The sequence below is a fragment of the Bufo bufo genome, chromosome 9 (genome assembly GCF_905171765.1).
Source record: "Bufo bufo chromosome 9, aBufBuf1.1, whole genome shotgun sequence".
NCBI lineage: Eukaryota > Metazoa > Chordata > Amphibia > Anura > Bufonidae > Bufo > Bufo bufo.
The window spans coordinates 162,232,876-162,259,420 of NC_053397.1; the positions used below are offsets into that span (position 1 = coordinate 162,232,876).

Below are 26,545 nucleotides of genomic sequence, written 5' to 3' on the forward strand. Positions count from 1 at the left end.
CTCACGCTTTGGGGCCCCTAGAATGCCAGGGCAGTATAAATACCCCACATGTGACCCCATTTTGGAAAGAAGACACCCCAAGGTATTCAATGAGGGGCATGGCGAGTTCATAGAAATTTTTTTTTTTTGGCACAAGTTAGCGGAAATTGATATTTTTAATTTTTTTCTCACAAAGTCTCCCGTTCCGCTAACTTGGGACAAAAATTTCAATCTTTCATGGACTCAATATGCCCCTCACGGAATACCTGGGGGTGTCTTCTTTCCGAAATGGGGTCACATGTGGGGTATTTATACTGCCCTGGCATTCTAGGGGCCCTAAAGCGTGAGAAGAAGTCTGGAATATAAATGTCTAAAAAATTTTACGCATTTGGATTCCGTGAGGGGTATGGTGAGTTCATGTGAGATTTTATTTTTTGACACAAGTTAGTGGAATATGAGACTTTGTAAGAAAAAAAAAAAAAAATTCCGCTAACTTGGGCCAAAAAAATATCTGAATGGAGCCTTACAGAGTGGGGGGGGGTGATCAATGACAGGGGGGTGATCAATGACAGGGGGGTGATCAATGACAGGGGGGTGATCAATGACAGGGGGGTGATCAATGACAGGGGGGTGATCAGGGAGTCTATATGGGGTGATAACCACAGTCATTGATCACGCCCGTGTAAGGCTTCATTCAGACGTCCGGATGCGTTTTGCGGATCCGATCCATCTATCAGTGCATCCGTAAAAATCATGCGGACATCTGAATGGAGCTTTACAGGGGGGTAATCAATGACAGGGGGGTAATCAATGACAGGGGGGTGATCAGGGAGTCTATATGGGGTGATCACCACAGTCATTGATCATGCCCCTGTAAGGCTTCATTCAGACGTCCGGATGCGTTTTGCGGATCCGATCCATCTATCAGTGCATCCGTAAAAATCATGCGGACATCTGAATGGAGCTTTACAGGGGGGTAATCAATGACAGGGGGGTAATCAATGACAGGGGGGTGATCAGGGAGTCTATATGGGGTGATCACCACAGTCATTGATCATGCCCCTGTAAGGCTTCATTCAGACGTCCGGATGCGTTTTGCGGATCCGATCCATCTATCAGTGCATCCGTAAAAATCATGCGGACATCTGAATGGAGCTTTACAGGGGGGTAATCAATGACAGGGGGGTGATCACCACAGTCATTGATCATGCCCCTGTAAGGCTTCATTCAGACGACCGGATGCGTTTTGCGGATCCGATCCATGTATCAGTGCATCCGTAAAAATCATGCGGACATCTGAATGGAGCTTTACAGGGGGGTAATCAATGACAGGGGGGTAATCAATGACAGGGGGGTGATCAGGGAGTCTATATGGGGTGATCACCACAGTCATTGATCACGCCCCTGTAAGGCTTCATTCAGACGTCCGGATGCGTTTTGCGGATCCGATCCATCTATCAGTGGATCCGTAAAAATCATGCGGACGTCTGAATGGAGCTTTACAGGGGGTTGATCAATGACAGGGGGGTAATCAATGACAGGGGGGTGATCAGGGAGTCTATATGGGGTGATCAGGGGTGATCAGGGGTGATCAGGGGTGATCAGGGGTGATTAGGGGTGATTAGGGGTGATTAGGGGTGATCAGGGGCTAATAAGGGGTTAATAAGTGACGGGGGGGGGGGGGGGGTGTAGTGTAGTGTAGTGGTGCTTGGTGCTACTTTACTGAGCTACCTGTGTCCTCTGGTGGTCGATCCAAACAAAGGGGACCACCAGAGGACCAGGTAGCAGGTATATTAGACGCTGTTATCAAAACAGCGTCTAATACACCTGTTAGGGGTTAAAAAAAACACATCTCCAGCCTGCCAGCGAACGATCGCCGCTGGCAGGCTGGAGATCAACTCTCTTACCTTCCGTTCCTGTGAACGCGCGCGCCTGTGTGCGCGCGTTCACAGGAAGTCTCGCGTCTCGCGAGATGACGCGTATATGCGTGACTGTGCGCAGCGCTGCCACCTCCGGAACGCGATCCTGCGTTAGGCGGTCCGGAGGTGGTTAAATGGGACATGGTGTCAAAAAAAAAAAGTTCAGCAAAATCTGCCTTCCAAAAACCGTATGGCGTTCCTTTCCTTCTGCGCAATGCCGTGTGCCCGTACAGCAGTTTATGACCACATATGGGGTATTTCTGTAAACTACAGAATCAGGGCCATAAATAGAGTTTGGTTTGGCTGTTAACCCTTGCTTTGTAACTGGAAAAAATGGATTCAAATAGATAATCTGCCAAAAAAGTGAAATTTTTAAATTTTATCTCTTTTCCATAAATTCTTGTGGTACACCTAAAGGGTTAACAAAGTATGTAAAATCAGTTTTGAATACCTTGAGGGGTGTAGTTTGTAAAATGGGCTCATTTTTGGGTGGTTTCTATTATGTAAGCCTCACAAAGTGACTTCAGACCTGAACTGGTCCTGAAAAAGTGGGTTTTAGAAATTTTCTGAAAGGTTTGCTTCTAAACTTCTAAGCATTCTAATGTCCCCCAAAAATAAAATGGCATTCACAAAATGATCCAAACATGAAGTAGACATATGGGGAATGTAAAGTAATAACAATTTTTGGAGGTATTACTATCTATTATAAAAGTAGAGAAATCTGAAATTTCATGAGTTCGGTGATGGGGTTTAATAGTGCCTGCTGCCCTGCCTTTGTGCCCTCATACTGTGGATCTGCAGTTTTAGGGTCCCCTCCGTGTCGTCATAAAATAGCCACTGTCTTTTTAGACTGCCCTTTAATAGCCTGAGCTATCACCCTTCAGCTTCTGCATAGATGACCTCAGCGCTGTGTCGAGTCAGCTCAGTGACTTGGCACTTGTACAGTGGACTTGATGCTGATTCCTGAGCTTGGGAAGCAGCAGCAGATCCATTGTGCAAGAGCCGAGTTAGCACTTGAGCAGTGGATCTGGTGAGATGACTCAGGGCAGGCATGGAGGAGGGGGGCTGCAAAGCACAGTTACTAAAGCACTCTGGCCAGCCCCTTGGTGCTCCAACTTGCTCATTTGCATATAAATACAAATGAAGATATCTTGGCAGTGAGTCAACATACAAACAAAAGAAAGGTATTGGTTTAATCAGCATGATCAACCGTACCAGTAAGTATACTTGGTTTAATAGGGTTGATAATGGTGACAGATGCTCTTTTAGGGCAGACAAGATAAGCCAGGAGGTCTTCTGACCTAATTTTTCTATAGGTCTGTGCCTGCTGCCTAGCGACTATTGCTGCAGTTACTGGATAACTATGCTGAACTCCATGCGCCTGTGCAGATTACATCCCTATAGTCACCGTTCAGCCTGAAGAAAGGCTGGTTTTGTGTATTCATGATCAGCCATCAGAACTTCTGCACCAACTACTTCTTCTGGAAAGATGCCCATTGATCTTAAAGAGAACCTTTCAGAACTCCATACATGTTTGTTTTAATAGCTTCATGCATTTCCCATGTAATAACAATTCTGGAGCATCTATTCTTTTTGCTCTATGTTCTGCCATTCCTTTATTATTTCTACTAGCAGTCTGCAGTAAGGGTACAGAGGGGAGGTAACCAGTTGGGGTGGGGTGGGGGGTGTATCTGCACAGTCTGAAAATGGTAGCACTGATTGGAGAGTGAGTGTCACGGCTGTATGTGAGCAACAAGAGCATACACAGTGAATTAGCTACTGACCGGACCCAAACTAGGGAGGATAAAGGGTGACCCCTGTCAGACCCTCAAAGCTCTCCCTATGCTGCTAAAGCACATGCCCGGATCCAAATGGTGGAACGGGGCATGCCCACGTACCTAAGACTGATGACCACTGTAACCCCTACAATAGTGGAAGGGGCACGGCCACTGGTGCCCTGCTTAGTATATGGAGGGAACCGTGGCCGCCTCAGATCCAGTCAGAATCTCCTAGACGGACAAACATTTGCCAAATGAGCTATGCCCCCACAACAAAAACACACCATACTCTGAGGACTAAATCCTCTTTTATCAGGGGCAAGTCGACCTAGCTGCATGGGCTCCTCCTCAGAGGGGAGCGAGACAGGATGAGGCCCCTGCACACTGAATGAATCCGCACCACTGCCCCTAGACTGACAATGGCTGGACAGAGAGGTCTCGTTTCTTTCTCTTAGACGCCTGTCAAGGCGTACCGCCAATGACATGGCAGACTCTAAGGACGTTGGTCTCTCATGGAAAGCAAACGCATCTTTCAATCTCTCTGAGAGACCATGACAGAACTGACTCCGGAGTGCAGCATCATTCCAACCTGAATCAGCTGCCCATCTCCGAAATTCAGAACAATAAAGCTCCGCAGACAGTTTGTTCTGGCATAAAACACGTAAGTTAGATTCGGCCAGAGCAACACGATCCGGGTCATCATATATCTGCCCCAGGGCCACAAAAAATCTTTCCACGGATCGAAGGGAGGGATCCCCTGATGGCAGCGAAAAAGCCCAAGTCTGAGCATTACCCCTGAGCAGGGAGATGACAATCCTCACCCTCTGCTCCTCATTACCAGAGGAGTGGGGACACAAGCAAATATGGAGTTTGCATGCCTCTCTGAAGCGAACAAAATTCTCACTGCTCCCGGAGAACGTTTCCGGAAGTGAGACCTTTGGCCCGCAACAGACTCCATGAGCCGGAGCAGAGCCCAATGCTTGAAGCTGAGACATAGATTGACGGAGATCCGCTACTTCCAAAGAAAGACCCTGCATGCGGTCAACCAGGCCAGAAAGCGGATCCATGTCAAAAAGGACAGTTTTGGTGGATTATAATGTCACGGCTGTATGTGAGCAACAAGAGCATACACAGTGAATTAGCTACTGACCGGACCCAAACTAGGGAGGATAAAGGGTGACCCCTGTCAGACCCTCAAAGCTCTCCCTATGCTGCTAAAGCACATGCCCGGATCCAAATGGTGGAACGGGGCATGCCCGCGTACCTAAGACTGATGACCACTGTAACCCCTACAATAGTGGAAGGGGCACGGCCACCGGTGCCCTGCTTAGTATATGGAGGGAACCGTGGCCGCCTCAGATCCAGTCAGAAAATAAACAGGTACACAACAATGTCTGCACACTTAGCCGAAGGAGCTGCAGCCGCAGAGAAGACGGATCCAAAGACAGCTGGCAATATCCGGAGTGCTTGCTGCAGCAGAACACAGGTCCAGTGAAATGATAGCTAACAAGTGAAGATGCTCAAGCAAGAGCTACAACTCAAATGAGAAATATAATCCACACCCAAGAAAGGAGGAGGGGTGATTTAAAGGCAGGGAAATCAAACGCAGGAGGAACAGCTGGGAGGACTCCTCCAAGCTCTAGTAGTGACATCATCACAGGGGTGGAGAAACAGAGCTGTGAGAACGTCTCAAAGCTCTGGTAGTGACAGTGAGTCTGTGCAGTTACACCTCACCAACTGGTTACCTCCCCTCTGTATCCTTACTGCAGACTGCTAGCAATTCATTCATAACTTCTAGTAGAAATAATAAAGGAAAGGCACAACACAGAGACATTTGAAAAGATGCTCCAGAATTGTTATTACATGGGAAATACGTGTAGCTATTAAAACAGGCATGTCAGAAGTAGTGTCAGGTCCACTTTAAGGCTACATTCACACGAACGTTGTGTTTTGCGGATCCGCAATGCACGGATATCGGCCCATGTGTGTTCTGCAATTTGCGGACCGCACTTGCCGCGGCTATCATAGAAAATGCCTATTCTTGTCCGCAGTTGCGGATAAGATTAGGACATGTTCTATTTATTTTGCGGGGCTGCGGCACGGAGCAACGGATGCAGACAGCACACGGTGTGCTGTCCGCATCTTTTGCGGCCAAATAGAAATGAATGGGTCCGCACCCGTTCCGCAAAATTGCAGAATGGATGCGGACTCATTCATACGGTTGTGTGAATATAGCCTAAAGCCTCATGCAGACATCCATGGAACACGGTCTGTGAGATACCGGACTGGCATTGCTGGAGCGGGCGTCATAGCAACCAATGACTCTGTGCGCTCCTGCAATGCCAGTCCACGGACGTCTGCATGAGGCTTAAAGGGCTTCTGTCACCCCACTAAACAGTTTTTTTTTTTTTTGGTTACTTATAATCCCTATACTGCGATTTATGCATACATACTGTAATTAATCATTTTGGTTCAGCAGATTCTGTTAAAAACGTACTTTTAAAATATGCAAATTACCTTGCTACCAGCAAGTATGGCGGCTACTTGCTGGTAGCAGCCGCATCCTACTATCCTAAAGACGCCCCCTCTGCATGTTGATTGACAGGGCCAGCGGACGGGATCATTCTCTGCTGGCCCTGTTTGCTATTAAGATCTCGCGCCTGCGCCGTAACGGTATTCAGTCGGCGCAGGCGCACTGAGAGGCGGACGCTCGCTCGGCCGCTCCATCCTCAATGCGCCTGTGCCGATGACGTCACATCTACACCCGGCGCAGGCGCATTGAGGAAGGAGCGGCCGAGCGAGCGTCCTCCTCTCAGTGCGCCTGCACCGACTGAAGACAGGTACAGCGCAGGCGCCAGATTTTAAGTGCAAACAGGGCCAGCAGAGAAAGATCCCGTCCGCTGGCCCTGTCAATCAACATGCGGAGGGGGCGTCTTTAGGATAGGAGGATGCGGCTGCTACCAGCAAGTAGCCGCCCTACTTGCTGGTAGCAAGGTAATTTGCATATTTTAAAAGTACGTTTTTAACAGAATCTGCTGAACCAAAATATTAATTACAGTATGTATGCATAAATCGCAGTATAGGGATTATAAGTAACCAAAAAAAAAAAAAAAACTGTTTAGTGGGGTGACAGAAGTCCTTTAAGAAAGAGGATTGTACTGTGTGATACATTGGGGGCATCTTAGGAGACTGTTATCTTTGTGCCACAGTTTTTCTTTAAACTTGCCATTTGTGTGAGGAATGAATGGTTTTTAAACCACATTGCATCTAAATATTACCTTTTTGTTTAGCCTCTATTTTACTATTTGCTGGGAGGATCTTCCTTCCAAAAGAATTTTTAGTTTTTTGGCTCTGATCACTTTGCACACATAATTTAGCTAGCTTATTTTCAGATATTGAAAGATATAAGATAATATAGGAGATTTTTTTTTATTTTTTTTTTCCTGAAAAATCGGAACATCACTGACTATGGATACTACTTGGGCAAATGGTGGAAACTTGGCTTTTCTATACACCTCCCTCAAGCTAATGAAACATACTGCTTGGCTTTCCTATACACTCTCCCCACACTTACCAACCACCTTCATCAAGGTGACAACAGATGCAGCCGCACGTTCTCCTTTTTATATTCAGACAGCCATTATGCAGTGATAAATAAAGTAGGAGACTCTGCTATGTAAAATTGAATGCGGTGGCATCGTACTTTTATATTGTGTACATTTGGATAGAGTTTGCACTTCAGGAAGGTACTGAACAAAAGTAAACATTTCACCTTCACATAGTTATTACCAGCAATTTCTTACTGCTGTCTGCCGTCCTTTTAGGCCAGAATCACATTTGCAAATTCGGGACTTTGGGTCATTAAACCTATGGTCGGTCCTGATCACACATCTGGAATATGGCCTTAGGCCTTATTCACACATCACTGTTTGGTCAGTGATTGTGAGCCAAAATCGGGTGCATGTCAGAAACACCGAATCTTTCCCTTAGGCCTCTTGCCCATGACCGCATGCCCTCTGAAATACAGTACAGACCAAAAGTTTGGACACCCCTTCTCATTCAAAGAGTTTTCTTTATTTTCATGACTATGAAAATTGTAGATTCACACTGAAGGCATCAAAACTATGAATTAACACATGTGGAATTATATACATAACAAACAAGTGTGAAACAACTGAAAATATGTCATATTCTAGGTTCTTCAAAGTAGCCACCTTTTTGCTTTGATTACTGCTTTGCACACTCTTGGCATTCTCTTGATGAGCTTCAAGAGGTAGTCCCCTGAAATGGTTTTCACTTCACAGGTGTGCCCCGTCAGGTTTAATAAGTGTGATTTCTTGCCTTTATAAATGGGGTTGGGACCATCAGTTGCGTTGAGGGGAAGTCAGGTGGATACACAGCTGATAGTCCTACTGAATAGACTGTTAGAATTTGTATTATGGCAAGAAAAAAGCAGCTAAGTAAAGAAAAACGAGTGGCCATCATTACTTTAAGAAATTAAGGTCAGTCAGTCAGCCGAAAAATTGGGAAAACTTTGAAAGTAAGGGCTATTTGACCATGAAGGAGAGTGATGGGGTGCTGCGCCAGATGACCTGGCCTTCACAGTCACCGGACCTGAACCCAATTGAGATGTTTTGGGGTGAGCTGGACCGCAGAGTGAAGGCAAAAGGGCCAACAAGTGCTAAGCATCTCTGGGAACTCCTTCAAGACTGTTGGGAGACCATTTCAGGGGACTACCTCTTGAAGCTCATCAAGAGAATGCCAAGAGTGTGCAAAGCAGTAATCAAAGCAAAAGGTGGCTACTTTGAAGAACCTAGAATATGACATATTTTCAGTTGTTTCACACTTGTTTGTTATGTATATAATTCCACATGTGTTAATTCATAGTTTTGATGCCTTCATAGTCATGAAAATAAAGCAAACTCTTTGAATGAGAAGGTGTGTCCAAACTTTTGGTCTGTACTGTATATGTTCCGTGAGCGGGCCATATGTCCCGGAGCGGCATTGATCGTGCGCACGGGAGCACACGGCATCATAGATTACAATGATGCTGTGCACGTCTGGCCTCCCGCAGGACTATTCCGCACTAGTATGAAGGCTGCGCTTCTGGCTTTGGCTCACAATCACTCATTGAAATCACTGATCAAACACTGGGGCACATTTGCTAAGGGACGTACGACTATTTTAGGTGTAAAATAATCTTAAGTCCCCTTTTCTAAACAGCCGTGCGATTAATATTTAGTGACATAGCCGGTTTCATGCCATGTCTGCCAGTTGGGCATGTACCCCGGGCAAATGTACTAACATTGCCTGGAAGGCGATCAGTCAGAGGATTAGATGAACGTGCAGAACCTGCTGAATACACTGCTCTGCAGCAGCTCTCCACTTCTCTGTGACAGGAATATCAGGAGTAAGTCACCTGGATCCCAGTTCTTCATGCCCCCCTGGCACCCAGCATGCAGGGCACATTTCTGGCCAGCCACCCTCTACCATGCTTTACCCCTAGTCAGCAGATACTGTGTCACGGCCTCTGTTGTGTTCGCCGTGACATGGTTGCCGTGCATGCTGTTGCCTGCGGCAACGTGCGTTTGTTGCAGCATGTATGTGCCTGCCCCTTTTATCCTGCTTCCCTTCCCTGTTTGGTGCTGGAGGGGTTAACTATTGGCTGGTGGGGTTCTAGGTGTGTCCTGGGTGTGGCCTCTTGGCTCTTTATATCCTGGTCTGAGGTCAGTTGCCCCCCAACCTTTATGTGAGCTGGATTGTTGCTCCTTTCCTCGATATATACCATCTGTCCAGTGGGAGGGCCTCCTAGCTAGACATCTTTGTCACCATGAGGTCTCCCCTTTGTTTCCTTTGTCCTTTTCCTATCCTCACTTGTCTTGTTTGGTGTGGTTGGTGTTTTGGATGTGTGTTTATGTCTAGTTCGGTGTTCCATGTCTGGTATGTTTGGTGTTGGATTCCAGCATGGTTGCTAGATATTTCCACTGTCTGTGGTTGTTGTGGCCGCGGCAGGTAAGTGCATGTTGTTTCTGGGCTCTTACCTGCCGATCCAGTGGCTGTTCACTGGCTGTCCCTTTCTTAGGTCAGTGGAGACTCCTGTTCATCCGTGTCTGGGATGAACAGGTCGTCTCCTGCTCCTAACCTCATTGCAGGGATCTTCAGGGCGACTCGGGGTCCGAGGTTCCTGTGTATGAGCCCACCTACCATCTGGCTCTGCTCATATGGTTAGGAGTCAGGGCCAGGATTAGGGCGGCATTGGGAGGTGACCTGCTCCCTTTTCCTGGTGTCTAGGCCTAGCTGCTTCCTCGTTCTCCTACGCTAAAAGGTGGAGAGTTTTTCCCCCCACCGTTACCTACTGTATATACACATTTTATTCTTAAGAACATGTGTACAAGCTCTTTGATTGTGCAGGTAATCTGAATTTATAACTTGCAGGGAAAAGGATTAATGCGAGTCATCTTGGAAGTGATGCTGTAATTGTCTTGTTTGCACTATGGGCTTGTGCCAGGTTTAGCCAAGCTAATTTAGGTTGTGTAACCAGTTGCAAAGTGGTGAGGTTATTTCACAAGTAGACTCTTCACCGTTTTAGCTGTGGGGAGTGATCTCCTAAGAGGAACTTCTCTGTTGGGAAAGTCTTCTCCATGGAGACTGGTATGGCTGCTGTCACATATGGTTTATAAATCTGCAGTTTTCTCACAGGAACTCTCTGCTTTCTCAATGAGGAGTTTGCCTGTGCCGTGGTAGTAATATGTGATTTGCAGTATTCACTATAGAACATGGTCCGTCCTTGATTTTATCAGGAAATGACCTCTTCAGATCCAGAACATGGATTATGTAATAGGCTGTTTTTATCGTTATATTAGAGCTTCACACTTCATACATTGAACTGGTATGTACAGACTTTCAAGTATGGGTAGGACATGCACAAAAATACATAAAACAATAGGTATCGCATTGTGACCAAATACAAGTATAATATAGTCCACATGGAGAATGCCCCGTCCATATGAGTTTACTATATGTAAGTCGTATAGGTGAGTTATATGATACCTTGCGTCAAGTTAAAGGGGTTGTCCAGCTTTGGAGAGTCTTTCTGTCAGACTCTCCCCCTTCAATATGGCCAGACCTGCAGAGGAAAGCATACTTGCCTGTTCCTCGCTGCTGAGTCCCAGTCCCTTTGATTGCCTACTGCCATTGACTTCCTCCGTTTCCCACTTATAAGCTTCCGGTTTGCACTGGTTATTCACTTTATTTTGCACTGGTGGTCCCAGTGTTCTATGTTCCTAGGGTCATAGACCACAGTACATGATCCCTGCAGCCAATCACTGACCTCACGTGAGGTAGTCTGGTTCTTCATTGCTATAGTGAGAGTGGTGGTGCAGGGATGACATACCCGACTTCCCTAAGTGATTGGCTGTAGCGATCACCTGGAGTAGTTGGCGACAGTCTCTGCAGCAGGGACCCCTGGGAATTCCATATATTTCTGAGATGGAAATACTAAAGGGTTTGTCCCATTACTACTACTCGTCGCCTGTCATGGATATGGCATGTGTCTAATCGGCCCTCCAACCGCTGGGCCCTCTGCCGATCTCGTTATTTGTTCCCTGTTTTCCCCCTTTTTGAATAGAGCTGCTCTTTTCAACTCTGTGGGACTGCCAAGGACAGCCAAGTAGTTGTATGGATCGGTGGACATTCAAAGAGTGTCACGGCCTATGGTGTACTTAGTGACATTTTCCTTCACTTGGTTGCCCGTGACTACGTTTGGTGTTGTATGCATGTGGTGGCAGTGTCTCGGCCTTCTGGCTGATCCCCAGGACATGGTTGCCACGCATGCCGTTGCCCGCGGCAACAGGTGAAGTCTGTGTTTATGTGTGTACTTCCCCTTTAAGTGGCCGTCTTCCCTTGCCTTGTGTTGGAAGGGTTAACTTCCTTCCTAGTATGTGTGCACTGGGTGTGTCTGTGTGGGTGTGGCTACATGGGCTATAAAGCCTCAGTTTAGATCAGTAGTCTGAGGGGTACTTCAGCCATGGCTAGCTGGAGTCATCCTCCTGTGATATACCATCTGCCAGTGGGGGCCACCCTTGTGGTCATAGCCTATGTTACATGGTGTTATGAAGGTGTGTGTTTGGTCTCTTTATTTATTGCAGCTTATGGTTTCCTGGGTTCCCGTGTGGTGTGTGCTGTGTCCCTTGTGTTGTTGTGGACAGCAGCACTTGCACATGGGTTCCAGGCTGTGTGTCTGTGGCAGGTAGGTGTGGTTCTTATTTCACTTACCTGCCATTGCCATATGTCTGTTTATGTTTCCCCTTTCTTTATAGCTTGGCCAGTGAGACTCCTGTTCGTCCGTATCCTGGAGGAACAGGTAGTCTTACCCTTCTCCTAGTCCAGGGCCACCCTGAGGGCGAGTAGGAATATTAGGTTCCGGCGTAGGAGCCCTCCCACCATCAGGGTCGGCTCATACGGCTAGGAGACAGGGTCAGAATTAGGTATTGATAGGAGGTGACCAGCTCCCTGATTCCTGTCCTGGCCTTGCATCGACCATCCATCTTCTGGCATCGCACGGCTGAGGGTTTCCCCCATCCTCAGCCGTGACAAAGAGGGGAACACGGGCCCCATTTTAATGATCATTGGGAGCCCCAGCGATCGGATCCCTGTCGATCAGACACTTCTCTTCTATCGGACAACCCCTTGCAATGGCTTTCTGTAACTTTATTTGCAGAAGTAAACTTCCCTGTACTGCAGACTGCTCTAAGAAGGTAATGTGGATCAGGGACTATCCGGTTGCAGGAATGTTCCCCGGGTGGTGCCAGTTCAGTCATTAGTTTGTTTTCAGTTCAGCAGCCGCCCTTACTGTAGCTTGGAGAAAATCTCTGCGTCCAAGAGTCCTTGTTAAAGGGAAATGATGAGCATATTTTCAGCACATGGTGTGGCGTGGTTAACCATGGGGCGCTAAATGCTTTTCATTCATCATGTGTCAGCCGAATTACCCGAACTGTAATAATCAGTAAATGTCTTATGGATTCCGATGAGCGCATTCCTACACTGCGCAATGAATTTACCATCTTCATGCTACATAACCTGTGGTATGGTGGTTTAACCTGTTAGTGACCAGACTTTTTTTTTTTTTTTATAACTTTGGTTCTTTATTTGGTGATACATTGGGGATCATTTACAACAGGCGTTATTCGGTGTGGAAAAAAAAGAAAAAAAGTCACAGGACCTCGTCGCACAGGCTTCTTTGTGCTGTGCTCCCAAAGTGGGTGATGGGGGGGCTGGGCCAGGGCCAGGACATCGGACCCAACACATTTGCTGTCTTTTTTACAAATAAAAGCGGAGTGTAAACTGCTCCAGGCGCACAGACTACCTGAGCTTTGTCATAAATAGGCGCTTTCTCTGCCAGCCCAGGGGGGGAAACAAAGACCAGTGTAAGCTGGCGATCTTTGTAAATCCCCCCCCCCCCCCCCCCCCCCCCCGTGTGGTGTGTTTTTTATTTTATTTTATTTTTTTATGTACTTTATCTTTTATTTTATGAGGCCATAATATATATGAAAAAAAAAATAAAAAAATAAAAATATATATATATATATATATATATATATATATATATATATATATATTATTTTTAATACTGCAAAGTACAGCTAAAATACTTTTTTAATTATTTTTTTTTTATTGTGTCCTCTTTCTGCTCTTTTATTGTATATTTTTATATAGGTGAAATATAATTCCCAGCCACTGGGTGTGGGCTAGTGGTGGCATTCCTTTTTTATGTATTTATTTATTTTTATTTTCATTTTGACTCCCAACTTCCTGCTTCTGCAAGGGTGTTCAACAAGTGAATCTTGGTGATAACTGGTGTATGGAAATGGCTCTTTAGGGTTCATTCACACGTTCGTGGTGTGTTGCGAACCCGCAAATTGCGGATCCGCAACACACCCGGCCAGCACCCCCTATAAAAATGCCTATTCTTGTCCGCAGCTGCGGACAAGAAGAGGACATGTTCTATCTTTTGCGGAGCTGCAGACCGGAAGATCGGGGCTGCGCTCCGCAAATGCGGACAGCACACTGTGTGCTGTCCGCATCTATTCCGTCCCCATAGAGAATGAATGGGTCCGCACCCGTTCCGCAAAATTGCAGAGCGGATACGGACCTATTTGCGGACATGTAAATGGAGCCTTACAAGTGGTTTTAAACTAACTCTAGATAGAAAATGGAAGAGGCTAAAACAAGACCGCCATGGGAAACTGTATAGCTCTGTCCATACTACTGCTGGTGTGCAGATGTTTAGCTCATCGGTTTTTCACCCCATCCTCCTAACTGTATGTTCACGTGATGGAATGTCACACATGAGTTTGGTGCGTATTTTTTCCTCCAATAAAATACGTTTTTCAATAAGCGTGTCCCTTATTTCAGGCAGAAAATGCAAGCATTAGCCATTTTGAATGACAATGGGGATAATCCTTGTACAGATCCGCAGTAGTGCAAACTGTGGGTTAACCTCAGGGCTCTGCCACGGACAACACACTTTGGCCCTTATTTATCAAGACTGGTGTGTGCTATGTCGGTCTTGATGGGCCCTGTGCTGCTGGCGAACTCCTCACCATAAATAAAATCCATCCTCCGCCAGTCCGTGTGCCACACTGAAATTTACTGGTGTAGATTTCAGTCAACATTTAAACAAGTTTATGCATAAATGATGCATGTGCCAGGGTTGTTGGCCCTGCCCTCGTCACGCCCCTTTTTAGAAACTGGCAAGGGCATGTAATAATGCCACTTGTGACTAAATCTAGTCGCAATTGCATATAAAAAGTCTTAAAACTGGGTTTTAACACTTTTTAATGCTAAATCCGTGGCCTAGGCCGTAGGAGAATGATACATTTCCCCCTTTGGATTTAAAATTCATTATGTGAACATACCCTTACCCAATAAAGCACAGTACAGACACTTATGATGCAGTGTTGACTCTAAGAATTGTCACCAGATATTGATCAGATATAACAGTCCCCCAAAGAAAAAAATAAATTGGTATGTAACACTTAGCCGTAGTTTTCACTTGTGCCCTCAGATCCTATCTGAGATTTGATTGAATCTTTATAGTCCAGTGGTCCTCAACCTTTTGTAGGTCATGAGCCACTTTCAGATATGACAGGTTTTGTTTAATTGAATGTACCTTGGTGATATGGTGTTGACCCAAGTACCATGTTCTAACAATGCTATGACATCTCTGTAAATAATATAGTACACAAAACTACGTGCAGCTGCTAATACCTTAGGAGCCACATGGAGGAGGTCTAAGAGGCACATGTGGCTACGAAGCCATTAGGGAATACCGTTCTAGTTGCTCAATAACTATATCGGCAAAATGTCTCGGTCAATACAGGTGAGTGACCCAGCATTTTGCTCAGGGGTCTGTCACCACTTTATGCTGCCCTCAGATAGGGCCTTGTAAAACTGGTGACAGATTCCCATGATGTGCCAGTGTTTCAAGACCTCAGAAGTTACAGGTAGGAACATGTTGGGCCCCATTCTATCAGGTTTTTCTTCGTCTGATACACGCAACTGGCGCAAAGCGGACTATGCCAAAGATGGATTCAGTGCGTGCCACCAGAGGCACGTTCAGCAGGGTGGTTGGGTCAGGTCAAGCAGCAGTTCTGACTTGTCAGCCAGGCCATTTTCTCCCAATCGGGCATTGGGATCTAGCAGGAATTTAATATAAATTGGAAGACATCTTTGAAACATTACATTATTTTTTATCTTCCAGAAAAAGCCACAGATGGATCTCTGCGTACTGAAGATTGGGCCCTGAACATGGAGATATGTGATATTATCAATGAGACGGAAGAAGGGTAATGATATTAAGGTGTAACATATGTGCACTGTACCAATTACTAAACCCCCCAAATCATAGTCCAATACAAGTACTCAGATAAACACCAAAAATAACATCATGTGGGACAAGTAAGGAGAATTTTATTTACAGTATATATAGTGGGGATTAGCCCTGTAGCAGTAGGTAAAATGAGATCAAATGCAATCAGAGTGGCATAGAAGTAATTTTCTAAGAGGGCTTTGCTTGTTCTTTATTTTGTTGCACATAATGAACTTATAGTGGGAGATTCATCAAACTGGTGTAAAGTAGAACTCTTAGTTGCCCATAGCAACCAATCTGATTCCACCTTTCATTTTTCACAGCTCCTTTGGAAAATGAAAGGTAGAATCTGATTGGTTGCCATGGGCAACTAAGACAGTTCTACTTTACGCCAGATAAATCTCCCCCATAGTCTTTATATTCAGGCCCAAAAAACACAAAGCAACTACTGCTCGGCTGAGCACTAACTAAAGATATATATATACATTTCCCTAACTATGCAAGTGGCATACTACCAACCACTCGAACAAAATTACATTAACGTGCGTTACCTCACACCAGGAATAAATGACCATTTTGAAGCCAGCAACCTCAGTAACAGTCTCCCCAGACATGTTCTGTCTCCTCAGACGGCTCTTTCTCTCTCTACTGCACACCTTGCACGTTAATAGCCTAGTAATGGGCTGGACTTGTGTTACAAAGAAAACTTGTACTGACCAGGAACAGAATCATAGGCCCCACTACCAACCTGCCCAGCATTCCGTAAAACCCCAGGCCTGAAAACCATACTTACTAAATCTCTAAAAAGGCTGCAAAGTAAGAATGCTCTGAAAAACAGAAATGTTAATAGTTTTATTTTTATCATTTAACAAAAATCTAAGTGAATGAACAAAAGAGAAATCTAGATCGGGTGAATATTTGGTGTGACCACCCTTTACCTTCAAAACAGCATCAATTCTAGGTACATTTGCACACAGTTTTTGAAGGAACTCGACAGGCAGGTTTTCTAAACTTCTTGGAGAACTAACCACAGATCTTCTCTGGATGTAGGCGTGCTCAGATCTTTCTGTCTCTTTATGTAATCCTAGACAGACTCTGTTAAGATCAGGGCACTGTCGAGGCCACATTCTCATTTCCAGGACTCCTTAGTTCTAATGATATTGGCTGTATGTTTGGGGTAGTTGTCCTGCTGCGGAATCGATTAAAATTTACATTATGAACACTTCTATTTTTCTTTTTTTCATCTATTTTCTTTTTTTCAGCATTTATTCCCACATGCTCCTAAAACATGTGCACAGTACTCTGTATCTCCTTCAGCTTTTCATGAGCCTAGTGCTCACATGAGGAATCTTGGAGAAACAGAACTATCCCTGATTATTTTTCCTGTGACTATCTAAAAAAATAAATAAATATATTATATATATATATATTTATATACACACTTAACAAAAATATAAACGCAACACTTTCGATTTTGCATGAGCTGAAGTCAAAGATCTGAAACATTTTCTACAGTCGTGGCCAAAAGTTTTGAGAATTACATAAATATTGGAAATTGGAAAAGTTGCTGCTTAAGTTTTTATAATAGCAATTTGCATATACTCCAGAATGTTATGAAGTGTGATCAGATGAATTGCATAGTCCTTCTTTGCCATGAAAATGAACTTAATCCCCAAAAAAACTTTCCACTGCATTTCATTGCTGTCATTAAAGGACCTGCTGAGATCATTTCAGTAATCGTCTTGTTAACTCAGGTGAGAATGTTGACGAGCACAAGGCTGGAGATCATTATGTCAGGCTGATTGGGTTAAAATGGCAGACTTGACATGTTAAAAGGAGGGTGATGCTTGAAATCATTGTTCTTCCATTGTTAACCATGGTGACCTGCAAAGAAACGCGTGCTGCCATCATTGCATAAAAATGGCCTCACAGGCAAGGATATTGTGGCTACTAAGATTGCACCTCAATCAACAATTTATAGGATCATCAAGAACTTCAAGGAAAGAGGTTCAATTCTTGTTAAGAAGGCTTCAGGGCGTCCAAGAAAGTCCAGCAAGCGCCAGGATCGTCTCCTAAAGAGGATTCAGCTGCGGGATCGGAGTGCCACCAGTGCAGAGCTTGCTCAGGAATGGCAGCAGGCAGGTGTGAGCGCATCTGCACGCACAGTGAGGCGAAGACTTTTGGAAGATGGCCTGGTGTCAAGAAGGGCAGCAAAGAAGCCACTTCTCTCCAAAAAAAACATCAGGGACAGATTGATCTTCTGCAGAAAGTCTGGTGAATGGACTGCTGAGGACTGGGGCAAAGTCATATTCTCCGATGAAGCCTCTTTCCGATTGTTTGGGGCATCTGGGAAAAGGCTTGTCCGGAGAAGAAAAGGTGAGCGCTACCATCAGTCCTGTGTCATGCCAACAGTAAAGCATCCTGAGACCATTCATGTGTGGGGTTGCTTCTCATCCAAAGAGTGGGCTCACTCACAATTTTGCCCAAAAACACAGCCATGAATAAAGAATGGTACCAAAACACCCTCCAACAGAAACTTCTTCCAACAATCCAACAACAGTTTGGTGAAGAACAATGCATTTTCCAGCACGATGGAGCACCGTGCCATAAGGCAAAAGTGATAACTAAGTGGCTCGGGGACCAAAACGGTTGACATTTTGGGTCCATGGCCTGGAAACTCCCCAGATCTTAATCCCATTGAGAACTTGTGGTCAATCCTCAAGAGGCGGGTGGACAAACAAAAACCCATTAATTCTGACAAACTTCAAGAAGTGATTATGAAAGAATGGGTTGCTATCAGTCAGGAATTGGCCCAGAAGTTGATTGAGAGCATGCCCAGTCGAATTGCAGAGGTCCTGAAAAAGAAGGGCCAACACTGCAAATACTGACTCTTTGCATAAATGTCATGTAATTGTCGATAAAAGCCTTTGAAACGTATGAAGTGCGTGTAATTATATTTCACTACATCACAGAAACAACTGAAACAAAGATCTAAAAGCAGTTTAGCAGCAAGCTTTGTGAAAAATACTATTTGTGTCATTCTCAAAACTTTTGGCCACGACTGTACATACACAAAAGATCTATTACTCTCAAATATTGTTCACAAATCTATCTAAATCTGTGTTAGCGAGTAGGGTTGAGCGAACCCGAACTGTAAAGTTCGGGTTTGTACCGAACTTTAGGATTTTTGGAACCCGAACATTTTCGTAAAAATTCGGGTTCGGTGTTCGCCGCTTTCTTGTCGCTTTTTGAATGGCTGCACAGCCAATCAACAAGCGTCATACTACTTGCCCCAAGAGTCCATCACAGCCATGCCTACTAATGGCATGGCTGTGATTGGCCAGAGCAGCATGTGACCCAGCCTCTATATAAGCTGCACGTCACTCTGCTGTTACAAGTGTAGGGAGAGGATGCTGCTGGACTTGTGATTTCAGGGAGAGCATAGGAGAGAATCTAACTCAGCGATCTACCTAGAAATAGTTGTGTGGGTGCAGGGCACTATCGTTTTACCCTGCCCTGAGCTCATTGACCAAAAATACAAACTTTTAGAATTCTGTTAGTTAGGTGGGTGGTGGCGGACATTTTATGCATGCTCAGTGCACCAGCACTGCATCTGAGCTTTTGGGACATTGCAAATCACCATTTTTGGGGGCAATCTACAACATCTGTATTTAGTCAGTGTGCAATTTAAGCTAGAAATACACCCATCATTTTCTGGGGTTTGAAAAACACACTTATTTGACAAAAAACACTATTTTCAGGCCTTGCAGCATCAGCACGTGTGAAATTGCAGGCTTATATACTGCTGTCAAATTCAGTTGTTAAACAAAGAGTCGTTTGGACTCCAAAAATTTAGTTGGCAGCCTTTGATGCAGATGTCATTGTGAGATACACCCTTAATACATTTGGGTTACATTCAGAGATTTTAAATACTGCCATTTGGTGCACCAATATTGAATTCAGGCCTACAGAGGTTTAGGCCCTGTGAGATACCACCCCTACATACAGGGGTTTGAATTAGGCATTTGAAATACAGCCTTTTTGTGCAAAGATATATTTACTTCAGGCCTACACAGGTTCAGACCGTGTGAGCAGGGCTGTGAAGTCGGAGTCGAGGAGTCAGAGGCAATTTTGGGTACCTGGAGTCAGAGTCGGCAAAAAAAGAACAGACTCCGACTCCTACTAGATTTACATTTTTGGTGGGTTTTGAACTAATGATGGTCTGTGGATGGCACTGTTATGGGGCCATCTGTGGATGGCACTGTTATGGGGCCATCTGTGGATGGCACTGTTATGGGGCCATCTGTGGATGGCACTGTTATGGGGCCATCTGTGGATGGCACTGTTATGGGGCCATCTGTGGATGGCACTGTTATGGGGTCATCTGTGGATGGCACTGTTATGGGGCCATCTGTGGATGGCACTGTTATGGGGCCATCTGTGGATGGCACTGTTATGGGGCCATCTGTGGATGGCACTGTTATGGGGCCATCTGTGGATGGCACTGTTATGGGGGATCATTGTGGGGGCATCTGTGAATGACACATATATAGCAGCTTATCTTATGTGTCATCCACAGATCCCCCCCCCATAACAGTGTCCCTGTGTAGTGAATGGGGCCCGGCATCTGTTTCTGTAATGGCAGCGGGGCCCGGTGCCATGCTTCATTCATAAAGTGGGCGGAGCAGGTGCTTGACGTAGCTACGCTACGAGCGCCCACCCGGCCTCCTGACTGCCAAGAAGTTAGTAGTAAGTAGTACAGCGCTAGATTTAAGATGATTGAAATACTTTAACAATACCTACAAGTTAGATATGACTACCGTATACTACAGTGAGCGGGGCCCAGTGTAGTAGAATACAGTGACTGCACCGGGCCCCGCTGCCATTACAGGAACAGATGCCGGCCCCCAGCCCCTCCTCCCTCTCAGCCTATTCACCGGACAGTCGCAGCACTCGCCCCATAAGACGCACTGCTATTTTTCCCCCACTTTTGCGAAAAATATGGTACTTCTCTACTGTAAGAATAAAGGCCAATGCATGCAGTGCGTCACGTTACCGCAAAACGAACACGTTAAGTGACCATGAAGAAGCACGCTTTTCATATGCTTCACTATATGGCACGCAACACACAGTTAACCACTTCAGCCCCCATAGCTTAAACACCCTTAATGACCAGGCCACTTTTTACACTTCTGACCTACACTACTATCACCGTTTATTGCTCGGTCATGCAACTTACCACCCAAATGAATTTTACCTCCTTTTCTTCTCACTAATAGAGCTTTCATTTGGTGGTATTTCATTGCTGCTGACATTTTTACTTTTTTTGTTATTAATCGAAATTTAACGATTTTTTTTTTTTTTACAAAAAAATGACATTTTTCACTTTCAGGTGTAAAATTTGGCAAAAAAAACGACATCCATATATAAATTTTTCTCTAAATTTATTGTTCTACATGTCTTTGATAAAAAAAAAATGTTCGGGTAAAAAAAAATGGTTTGGGTAAAAGTTATAGCGTTTACAAACTATGGTACAAAAATGTGAATTTCCGCTTTTTGAAGCAGCTCTGACTTTCTGAGCACCTGTCATGTTTCCTGAGGTTCTACAATGCCCAGACAGTACAAACACCCCACAAATGACCCCATTTCGGAAAGTAGACACCCTAAGGTATTCGCTGATGGGCATAGTGAGTTCATAGAACTTTTTATTTTTTTGTCACAAGTTAGCGGAAAATTATGATTTTTTTTTTTCTTTTTTTCTTACAAAGTCTCATATTCCACTAACTTGTGACAAAAAATAAAAACTTCTATGAACTCACTATGCCCATCAGCGAATACCTTGGGGTGTCTTCTTTCCAAAATGGGGTCACTTGTGGGGTAGTTATACTGCCCTGGCATTCTAGGGGCCCAAATGTGTGGTAAGTAGTTTGAAATCAAAATCTGTAAAAAATGGCTGGTGAAATCCGAAAGGTGCTCTTTGGAATGTGGGCCCCTTTGCCCACCTAGGGTGCAAAAAAGTGTCACACATCTGGTATCTCCGTACTCAGGAGAAGTTGGGCAATGTGTTTTGGGGTGTCATTTTACATATACCCATGCTGGGTGAGATAAATATTTTGGTCAAATGCCAACTTTGTATAAAAAAATGGGAAAAGTTGTCTTTTGCCAAGATATTTCTCTCACCCAGCATGGGTATATGTAAAATGACACCCCAAAACACATTGCCCAACTTCTCCTGAGTACGGAGATACCACATGTGTGACACTTTTTTGCAGCCTAGATGCGCAAAGGGGCCCACATTCCTTTTAGGAGGGCATTTTTAGACATTTGGATACCAGACTTCTTCTCACGCTTTGGGGCCCCTAAAATTCCAGGGCAGTATAAATACCCCACATGTGACCCCATTTTGGAAAGAAGACACCCCAAGGTATTCAATGAGGGGCATGGCGAGTACATAGAATTTTTTTTTTTTTTGGCACAAGTTAGCGGAAATAGATTTTTTAGATTTTTTTTTTTTCTCACAAAGTCTCTCTTTCCGCTAACTTGGGACAAAAATTTCAATCTTTCATGGACTCAATATGCCCCTCAGTGAATACCTTGGGGTGTCTTCTTTCCAAAATGGGGTCATTTGTGGGGTGTTTGTACTGCCCTGGCATTTGAGGGTCTCCGCAATCATTACATGTATGGCCAGCATTAGGAGTTTCTGCTATTCTCCTTATATTGAGCATACGGGTAATGAGATTTTATTTTTTTTTTCCGTTCAGCCTTTGGGCTGAAAGAAAAATTGAACGGCACAGATTTCTTCATTCGCATCGATCAATGTGGATGAAAAAATCTCTGCCAAAAAAAAATAAAAAAGGAGGGGAAAGGCGTCTGCCAGGACATAGGAGCTCCGCCCAACATCCATACCCACTTAGCTCGTATGCCCTGGCAAACCAGAATTCTCCATTCACATCAATCGATGTGGATGAATAAATCATTGCCGGGATTTTTTTATTTTTTATTATATATACAAAGTGTTTGCCAAAGTATATAAACACCGCCACCTCCTCAGCTCATATGCCTCGGCAAACGTATCTTTTACTGCAGAGGAGAAATCTCGTCTTGCAGCGCCGCATACACCGACTTGTGTGTAATCTGACAGCAGCGCAATGCTTCTGTCAGAATGCACATCAGTGCTGCAGCTAGTCGATCGGTTGGTCCACCTGGAAGGTAAAAAAAACGAAACAAAAAAGAAAAAAACAGGCCGCAACGCAATAAATTTTATTAACTTTATAATAACTTTTGAACAGAACATATAAACTTTTTTTAACTTTTTGAACTGAAAGTTAACTTTTTTGCTTACCTGGTGTTTTTTATTTTATTTTATTTTTTTACCTTTATAGGACAAACCTCTCCTTCCCCATGGGACAATGTGCAAAGCGCAAATCGCCCAAAGATGTGGCGAAGTACGTTATGCACTTTATCCCAGGTGAAAGGAGAGGTTTGCAGCAGCTGTGAGTAAAAGGGCCCTAATAGCCCTGTGTGCCTGTCCTGTGAGATGCAATCCCTATGCTAAGTGTACCTGTGTGTGGTACTTCCGGAAACACTCTCCAAAGCATAGGGCAGGGTGGTCAGGACAGTCAGGACAGAAATAGCGGGTGTCACACCTTATTCCACTCCTGCTACAGACACGACATTTTTTTCGGGGTGGCGGTCGGTTTGAAGTACCAGCAACGACACTGGGGAAATGTCGCTCGTGTAGACGGCTCACTACACTAGTGGATGGGGCCACGGAACCTTCTGGATACAGGAGGTTCGCGATGATCTCTTCCTGAAATTTGAGGAAGGATCCTGTTCTCCCAGCCTTACTGTAGAGAACAAAACTATTATATGCAGCCAATTGAATTAAATATACAGACACCTTCTTATACCAGCGTCTGGTGCGTCGGGAAACTAAATAGGGAGCCAACATCTGGTCATTGAAGTCTACCCCTCCCATGAGCGCATTATAGTCGTGGACTGAGAGGGGCTTTTCAATGACACGGGTTGCCCGTTCAATTTGGATTGTCGTGTCTGCGTGAATGGAGGAGAGCATGTAAACGTCACGCTTGTCTCTCCATTTCACCGTGAGCAGTTCTTCGTTACACAAGGCAGCCCTCTCCCCCCTTGCAAGACGGGTGGTAACGAGCCGTTGGGGGAAGCCCACGCGACTAGTTTGCGCGGTGCCACAGGCGCCAATCTGTTCTAGAAACAAATGCCTGAAGAGGGGCACACTTGTGTAGAAATTGTCCACATAAAGATGGTAACTCTTGCCAAATAAGGGTGACACCAAGTCCCAGACTGTCTTCCCACTGCTCCCCAGGTAGTCAGGGCAACCGACCGGCTCCAGGGTCTGATCTTTTCCCTCATAGATCCGAAATTTGTGGGTATAGCCTGTGGCCCTTTCACAGAGCTTATACAATTTGACCCCATACCGGGCACGCTTGCTTGGGATGTATTGTTTGAAGCCAAGACGCCTGGTAAAATGTATTAGGGACTCGTCTACCCAGATGTTTTGCTCAGGGGTATACAAATCAGCAAATTTCTGGTTGAAGTGGTCTATGAGGGGCCGAATTTTGTGGAGCCGGTCAAAAGCTGGGTGGCGTCTGGGACGAGAGGTGCTGTTGTCACTAAAGTGCAGGAAACGCAGGATGGTCTCAAAACGTGTCCTGGACATAGCACCAGAGAACATGGGCATGTGATGAATCGGGTTCATGGACCAATAGGACCGCAATTCATGCTTTTTTGTCAGGCCCATGTTGAGGAGAAGGCCCAGAAAAATTTTAATTTCGGAAACTTGGACTGGTTTCCACCGGAAAGACTGGGCATAAGAGCTTCCCGGGTTGGCGGATATAAATTGAGTGGCATACCGATTTGTTTCTGCCACGACGAAGTCCAAGAGCTCCGCAGTCAAGAACAGCTCAAAAAAATCCCAGGGCCGAACCGATCTGAGCCGTCTCAACCCGAACTCCAGACTGGGTGGTGAAAGGGGGAACTAATGGTGCGGCTGAAGTTGGTGACTGCCAATCAGGGTTTGCCAGCACCTCAGGGATTCTAGGGGCTCTACGGGCCTGTCTGCGCGGTGGCTGCGACGGGGTAACTACTGCACGTGCCACCGTACCAGCTTCAACTGCCCTTCTGGTGCTCACCACTTCACCAGGTTGTACGGCAGTGCTGGTACTAGGTCCAGGATGGGCTGCGCTGCTGGTGTATGCCTCACCACGTAATCCGACAGCGCCAGCCCCACTCTGCTGCCCTTGAAACGGATCCTGCGCAACCTGTGGTCTAGCGACACGGGGCCGGGTACGCCTGGTTCTATCAGGGACCTCCACCTCCTCGTCCGAACTTTGGGTCAGACTGCCACTGCTCTCTACAGGTTCATATTCTGACCCGCTAGATTCGTCAGATGAGGGTTCCCATTCCTCATCCGACTGGGTCAGAATCCTGTAGGCCTCTTCAGAAGAATACCCCTTGTTTGACATTTTGGACTACTAAATTTAGGGGTATTCCCTGAGACTACCCAAGAAAAAAAGCAAGCCTGTCTTACAAAGGGGAGGCTAGCGAAGTACCGGAGGCCGCTGCGGTTGATAAAAAATATCAAAACTGATTTTTTTTATCGCCGCAGCGCTTGTAAAGTGATTATGCAGTGATCAAAAAACAAAGTTTTTTGTCACTGCGGCGGGGCAAGTGTGGGTGAACGCACGTGTGGGCGACCGATCAGGCCTGATCGGGCAAACACTGCGTTTTGGGTGGAGGGCGAGCTAAGGTGACACTAATACTATTATAGATCTGACTGTGATCAGTTTTGATCATTTACAGATACTATAAAAGTACAAAAGCTGATTAGCTATACGCTAATCAGCGAATAAGTGACAGCGGTGCGGTGGGCTGGGCGCTAACCGATGCTAACTACCTAACCAAGGGGCCTAAACTATCCTAAAACTATAAATCAATACCAGTGAAAAAAAAAAAAAGTGACAGTTTACACTGATCACTTTTTTCTCCTTCACTAGGTGATTGACAGGGGCGATCAAGGGGTTAATTGGGGTGATGGAGGGTGATCTGGGGGCTAAGTTGGGTGTTGGTGGCTACTCACAGTGATGTGTGCTCCTCTGCTGGAACCAACCGACGAAAAGGACCAGCAGAGGAGCACAGAAGCCATTTAACACATCATATTTACTAATATAATGTGTTAGGTGGCTTCTGATTTGATTTTTTGAAAATCATCAACCTGCCAGCGACGATCATTGGCTGGCAGGTTGATGACGAACTTGTCTTTTTAAATTTTGCTGGCCCGCGATGCGCGGGCCGGCTTTGGCCGAAATCTCGCGTCTGTCGAGAGGACGCACCGGCGCGTCCACCCAGAGTAACAGGACCGCCGCAAAGACGCAATCCTGCGTACGGCGGTCCTGAGGAGGTTAAGGAGCGGCAATACTTATACTTTCCATTGCGTTGTGTTCTGCTGTTACAGGCCCATGGTTAACCTAGCCTCTCACTGATAACTGATTAAGTAAATATGTTTTTTGCAGGATTAAACACTTGTATAAGTGAAGGGAATGGGTAGTCAATAGTTCAAAACTGAAGCTGTAAACCATTTGAAAAACTGCTGTCATTCAGCTAAGGCTATAAAAACTTGTAAACTCAGATTGTTAGCTTAAACTTTAAACATGACTATGGGATTCTACTAGGGAAATCATGTTTTACAGTAAATGCCCCTTCCCCTGCCCCTTCCTGGATCCTCCCACTGCCCTATCTTCAGCAGAAGATCAGCACACAAAGGAGAAGGCAGCAGCAGCTTCCTAGCCAGTAGTTCTGTGGTAATGACATGTATGTTGCCTTTCTTTCCTTCAAGGAATGTATAAAATACATTTGCATATTAAATACAGAGGAGTCTGAGTCGGAAGTACCAAAAACTGAGGAGTCTGAGTTGGAGCATTTATCTACCGACTCCACAGCCCTGCGTGTGAGATACACCCCCCCCC

At 45.3% G+C, this 26,545-nt stretch overlaps 1 protein-coding gene across 1 annotated transcript in view; it reads left to right on the forward strand.

Moving 5' to 3' along the window:
- Window positions 1-26,545, forward strand: part of TOM1 (target of myb1 membrane trafficking protein) — a 126,866-nt gene that overhangs the window by 29,592 nt on the left and 70,729 nt on the right. The window contains exon 2 of the mRNA XM_040407022.1: window positions 15,438-15,522. Coding sequence (XP_040262956.1) covers window positions 15,438-15,522 — 85 coding nt within the window. The remainder of the gene's footprint in view (window positions 1-15,437; window positions 15,523-26,545) is intronic.